The sequence below is a fragment of the Pomacea canaliculata genome, linkage group LG5, assembly GCF_003073045.1.
Source record: "Pomacea canaliculata isolate SZHN2017 linkage group LG5, ASM307304v1, whole genome shotgun sequence".
NCBI lineage: Eukaryota > Metazoa > Mollusca > Gastropoda > Architaenioglossa > Ampullariidae > Pomacea > Pomacea canaliculata.
The window spans coordinates 14,397,375-14,403,785 of record NC_037594.1 but is presented as its reverse complement, the minus strand read 5'-3'; the positions used below and the strand labels follow the sequence as shown (position 1 = coordinate 14,403,785).

The 6,411-nt window shown below is 39.0% G+C and overlaps 1 protein-coding gene across 6 annotated transcripts in view; it reads right to left on the bottom strand.

Annotated features, from left to right (window-relative positions):
* The window catches only part of LOC112563614 (corticotropin-releasing factor receptor 1-like), a 106,942-nt gene continuing 100,531 nt past the window's right edge, over positions 1-6,411 (bottom strand). For all 6 annotated transcript variants that reach the window (XM_025237751.1, XM_025237752.1, XM_025237750.1 and 3 more), the window contains 5 exons: positions 5,228-5,297; positions 4,582-4,667; positions 4,171-4,306; positions 2,621-2,662; positions 1-2,332 (listed from right to left, as the gene is read on the bottom strand). In XM_025237751.1, the coding sequence (XP_025093536.1) occupies positions 2,102-2,332; positions 2,621-2,662; positions 4,171-4,306; positions 4,582-4,667; positions 5,228-5,297 (565 nt within the window). In that variant the 3' untranslated portion in view covers positions 1-2,101. The remainder of the gene's footprint in view (positions 2,333-2,620; positions 2,663-4,170; positions 4,307-4,581; positions 4,668-5,227; positions 5,298-6,411) is intronic.

Below are 6,411 nucleotides of genomic sequence, written 5' to 3'. Positions count from 1 at the left end.
ACCGCGTTATACATTTATTAATTTAACATTCCATTTTGAGAACAAAACAGTAAGAATAAAATAAAGGTGGGAGGGAAGTATAAATAATGCTTACTATAAACCATCTTCACTCAAAATTATACACTTCATGAAACACTAGAACAAACAAGTAATGTAACAAAAGCAGAACTATTTTAAACATTATCTTATTTCAAATACTAGTGACAACCATGTACCATTAAAAATGAAGTACTCTCGACAAAATGTTGTAATGAAATATAAGAGAAAAGCAAGTTGTAAACGACATCTATAGCTGTAAATGGGACTTTCGCACATACCAAAATTACAACTTGAGAAATGTTAACACAGACCAAGATGGACAGTAGGCGGTAAACCTTTTGAATAATTTATGAGAAAAATGTGTTGTACACGCACCTAAGTCTTGACATGAAGAATATCTCTACTTAGCTGACTAAAACAAATATGTCAACACAATTTTACTGTAGATTATTTATAGTTCAACGGATGTAACAACAAAACAGCAAAGAGAGAGATGAAGTGGTGGATGTAAACAGCTACTACACATTGTGCACATGATCATTGTTTTTACATAAATAAATTTAATCTTACCACTCCAAATATCTTTAGCCGTCTTTTATCTGCAAACATCAAATCTTGGTGGCACAGTGGCAAAAGGCCAGCAGCTTGAGTCTTTCAGAGCTCGAACCAGGGCCTAAATATCTTTTTCTGGATTAGACACATCATCTCATGACCACTGGAATTTTACTTCAGGTACTTCATCTTCCTCCTGCTTACTAAAAAAGTCCTTTCTTCAACAATTCAAAATCACGACTTTAAGAAAATAAACCAACAAATCAACCATCCATCAACATAAATCGTGATGAAATACTGTTGTGAAAACGATGACAATATATTTCAATACTGTCGGATAACAATCCATATAGTGTCAGTAGATCTTTGTTGTGTTCCTTAATACATTAAAAAAGCATTTAAATATTGTGAAATTGACATACACTGTTGACAAATGAGTGTCATCGTAAACACATGAAGGGACGTCGATTAAATATACAAACAGCTTGAAGTCAAATGCGCACGAATGTTCAGGAAATATTCCTATGGACAACAGCATCACTGACACCAACAAATGACCACACGTGTCTCTGAACAATGCAGGGGAATCACAAACAGTGCTTTTAAGCGGAGCCTTGTGGTCCTCGATTTATATCTTCAAAGCATTTTGTCTTATGTGTAGTTGTATAGGTGATAATGTCAGGTAAATATCGAATGCAGGAAATGCATTTAAAGTCGGGGTGCCACGCAGTCCAGTGAAATATTATTTCAGGTTTGAGTAGGCAGAAGCTGGTTGCAAAGACTTTGTTATGAAGCTATCAGTTAGCTAAAACGTTGACTGGCGCGAAGACACCAATCTGCAGAAAGAAGCTTGGAAAACTCTTCCTCTCATGGTATTCATGAAAAGGCAGACAAGAGGGGTAGGGCAAACCTCTCCCTTCCTTCTTCCTCCTTCACACTGTAAGAAAATTGCAGCTTTCTCACGTGAGAGCAAGTCTGCACACACTGAACATAATCTTACTTAGTACAACTTCTGTTCTGTCAAAATGAAGACATTTTAACGGTCTTTGACTACACTACTGTTTATAGTGTATCTTCAGGTACATTTCGTTTCAGATGTGACTTTTTGATGCGTGAATAATTTATTGGACAAAAACTTCTCAAAATACTTTACTTGTTTGACGTGCACATGCTATTCATAACAAGATCATAGAACGGCGCGCAGACGGATTAAGCGACAAGCCTTCTCGTCAATTTAATCAGATTCTGGTCTTGTGAACCCAGATGGTTCTTGAACTGACAGCGTTATCACCGGGCGAACGGTGAGTTATCCCCCTTCAGAACAAGTGCGCAGCCGGAAGAACACACAACGGAAAGCGCAAGACGTCACAGGGAGTGTGCCGAGGCAATATGAGTGGCCTCCTCTTCAAGACGGATCACGACTATAGTTAACTATGCCCCACCCCACCCCCCCACCCCCAACTTTCCCCACCCGTCCAGCCGGCCCCGGACATGACGTCACTAATGGTGTTCATAACATATGCTCTGCTGCCTCTTCCGGGGACGCGAACACCTCGGAGGTTTCGCTGTTGCAGTGCTTGCTGCGGGCGGGCTGCGACTGGCGGCCATTGCATGTCGTCATGGATAAGGCGTGGAAGCTGGATCGTCCAGGTGAGCCGACGAACGACGACTTGGTGTAGCGCGTGAAGAGACCGCGGTTATCCTGGATGTTAGAAAGTTTTTTTCGCAACACAGCCTGCACCTGCAAAAGAAAAAGAATTTATGAAGACAGATATACAGAGTTTTGGAAAAAGGTATGGGAAATTGAAAAAAACCCCAGTTTATTACATAAATGAGATCATTTAAATTAACTCTTATAGTGTCCACGAGTCTTCGTGTGACAGAAGTAAGTCCATTAAAAAAGAAACAAGCAAAATCATTTGAGACGAACATTGTTAGTAAGGTACCAAAAATGAAATGATAATGTATGGGAAAAAAGACTATTAATATGCATCCACTCCTAAAAAAATGGCGATGATTACTAACTCACCTCTCCGTTGAGAAAGCAAAAGAATATGGCCACAACGAGACCCTGAAAACGAAATTCAAATCATGTTATTTAGCTTCCTGCAGATCTTCAAAGACATTCTAGTGATCTCTAGGGGCAAAACGTTTTTGAACTGATGCTGACTAAATGGAAATTGAAAAAAGTACAAGGACGCCATGCAACATCAGGTTCTATTTTTTGCCTGGGTAATCATGCCCCTGGTGTTCTTGCAGCTTCATCTCATTGAAACCTGCAGGCTCTAAATGTTCGCTGGCAATAGGCAATCAGCGTGAGAGGGTTAAAACAAAATGAAATAAAGAAAAAATGTAAAACAAACATAAAATAAGACGAGCTTAAGCACCAAAGAAATCCTTAGGAAGCTCTTCGTGTGAAGTTTCAATGGGTAGAAGGATTCTCTGTTTCTCCAGCTACCGTCTACAAGGACTTGGACCATTAGCACATATAATCAGCTACAAGAAGCTATGTTGACAACGTGTACAATACACTGATCTATCGGATACACAAGGAAAAACCCCTTTCATTTCCAACAACAACAACAACAACAACAACAACAACAACAATGTAAAGATGTATTAAAGACCTGGATAAAGTGCTAAAACTGAAAACTTTTGTTTTTTTAAATTTTTTAACAAGTTTCGGTGGAAACGGTGAAGACAGAAAGGAGAAAGAAACCCGAAATGACATAAAAAAAAATACGAACAAAGCCTACAGTAATTTTAAGTCTGTTATCTTTCATTTATCATAATTGGCCTGCGCAGAGAGTGCTGTCTTGGTCTGGATGCTGCGCATTATAAACATCCATTTTTATTCTTATTCTTGAATGCCTTGTTTTGCTTCTAAAGTTACGTGAAAAAAGTAGCAACAGCAATGATCTCTCCCAACTCATTTTTGTGTCCACTGCAAACTCTCTCTCTCTCTCTCTCTCTCACACACACAGTTTTTAACGAGTTCAAGCAGCACTAAAGGAGACAGAAAAACGTTCATCCCCAAGAGGTACAACGCCGCCTGCCGACCGCAATAATTGCCAGAGATCCCGGAAACCACCTGTGCATACAGCAGCACAAGCGATTGCAATTTCAATCCGGAAAAACCCAAGGGAATTATTAATTTTTGTTTACAAGAAAGAACCAAGAGCTAATTTCGCAAAAAAGTTAAACTATCTAAAAGGTTTTGTTCAAATAATATTTTTATAAACGTAATGTGCGGTCGCGTATATGTAATGTAGTAGTTAGTAGCTGTAGTGGTATTGGTAGAAGTAGTGACTGTAATTGTTTAAAAACCTTTCGTTTCCTTGTAGTAGCAAAATCTTTATAGAAAAACAATCAAACAGCTTTAGAACTATAAAATTGGATCATATCGGCAAAAAGAACAACACTCAAGCTAATTAGCTGTTTAACATGGATCACACATATATGTAATGGTGTTTACTATACTAGTCAGCTGTAAAAAAAAAGAAGAAAGAAAAAAAGTCAAACACTAAAGTGGGTTGGTCAAGCTTCTGGCTTCAGAGTTTACTCCCGTCGTGCACTCACCTGCAGCGAGTGGAGCGCTGCATTGACGAAGGCGGTGACATGGTACAGGTGTCTGTGAGAGGTAGGAATGTAGAAGAAGAGCAGGTAGGTCAATCCCAGCAGAGGAAACAACACCACCGTCGCGCGAACAGCTTTTCTACAAAAAGAAAGGCAGACAGACAACTCATTCTTCTAACACCAACACCGTTCATCATTGAATGACACTGCATTCTGCTGCATGCCACTACCATCCACTGTTGGTTTGTAATCTCTCGAGCTTGTCGGGATCTTAGCAAAGTGCACACAATTTTATTTTTTATTTGTCCAGCTGTTTTACGACAATATAATGAAAGTAAACTCTCTTTGTCGATTTCCTGTTTGAAAGAAGAAATGTTTCATAGCCCTATATAATGTAGCACAGGTCTTTCCTACCTGTACTGGCGGGTTTCTAGACTGTTGGATGCTCTCAGTTTGGTAACAAGAACCCAGATGATCGTTGCCAGAAAGAACACATTGCACTGTAAAAAAAGAAAAAAAAGATCATTTTAATCAAGTGAAACGTATTCACTATTTAAGACTTTGTAACCCGTTGTGCTTTGTCTTTCTCATCATCCTCTTGTCGCCTTCACATCCACAAATAAGCAAAGCCATTACCACCACAAATAACAAATGAGACTGTCAAGGGCGGTCACGCATGACGGGGGACCATGTCCTCATTTTGCTTTGTTCTGGAGAGGTATAATGGTTCATTGAGATAATGAAGTTGATCATATGTCATTTTTCCCCAATTTTGTCCTGCACAGTGTCATTTCATCATTTATTATAACCATTACCCATTTTTCAGAATCGACCATTACATACTCACGCTCTCCCTTCGGTCTCTCGGAGTGAATATCGTGTCATTCCCCCCTCCCAGTTAAATTATTTTTACATCTCAGTCTTTGAGCGGAGCTCTAATATACCCTCTAGTCCTGGACCCATTAAAGCTGCCGCAGAAAACTGAAGAGAAAGAAATCGACAATCTAAACATCAAAAGAAGAGAGCGCAGGCGGCATGATGCGTGTGAAGTGCGACATACCAACAGGACGATGCAGATGGGGATGTGGATGATGTAGTCCAGCACGGCGTCACTGTGAGGCAGCCAGCACCTTCAACAAATATTTTATTCATGATGCTAGATATCGGAAATAAACACTGCCCACCAGCATCTCAAATAGCTCGAACCCACACAGTTAGCCGGGAGATCAAATATTTGAGGAGAATTTCTTGGCTGCACATTATGTTCTCGTTTTAGAGCAGGCACTCGTGTCACGCATGACTGGCCTGGCCCTATCGTAGTTATGATCTTTAAGCAAGTTTCGATTTTTATTTCGAAATTTTCCTATTAAATTTTAATGGATATTCGTATTAAATTATCTGATACACTCTCTGAGAACCTTTCTTTGCCTGGACAAGAATTCTGCAATTCTTTGCAGTCTGCGACAGAGGTAGTACAACCAGAATCTCTACAAGCTGCGTAGACAACTTTTCAAAGTGCACACTCGATTTGCAGCCTGTCCTGACAAATTAAAACCTACTATCATAAGGAGCTGTGCTCACCAACTTGACAAAATTCTATGTATTGCTTTTACATTTTCTCTTGAAACAGTTCTGTTTGTTTTCAATGTCTGAGAGTTTATGCACACCTGGAGAACCCCAAAAAGCTGTTTTCCTATAATGTGTTTCTTTACTTCTGCAGTGCTTTGAATACAATGTAATATAATTTGGCTGTTCAAAAACTAATTTGAATCAATGTTGTTACCAGATCTTTATGGATCTTATACTTGCCAGTGATGTGATTCCGATACTCTGTGCACCAATACTTTTCTTATTTACCCTGTACATAGCGGAGTGTAGACACACGAATGACAACTGTCCTATAGTTAAGTTTAGAGTTACACATTAAGAAAATAAAAGAAATGATTGTAGATTGTTTTTAATCAACGACGAGGCGAGGTAGTAAGAAGAGTAGACAGTTAAAAATATTTTGATATAACTATCGATGATAAAAATCATCTGGAAAGCTCATGTTGATAGCGTTGTCAAGCGAAGTTGGTGAGCAAAGTTTCAAAGAAAATTGCTTTTGTGTCTTTGTATTCTACGAAGTTTTCAATCAAAAACAAGTTATCTTTAATTTAGTTTGGGTTCAGGAGTACTTTACACAGACAAAATGGTTTTCTATTGACCTACCTGCTCCCTACTAATGAGGTATTTCCAGTTGTC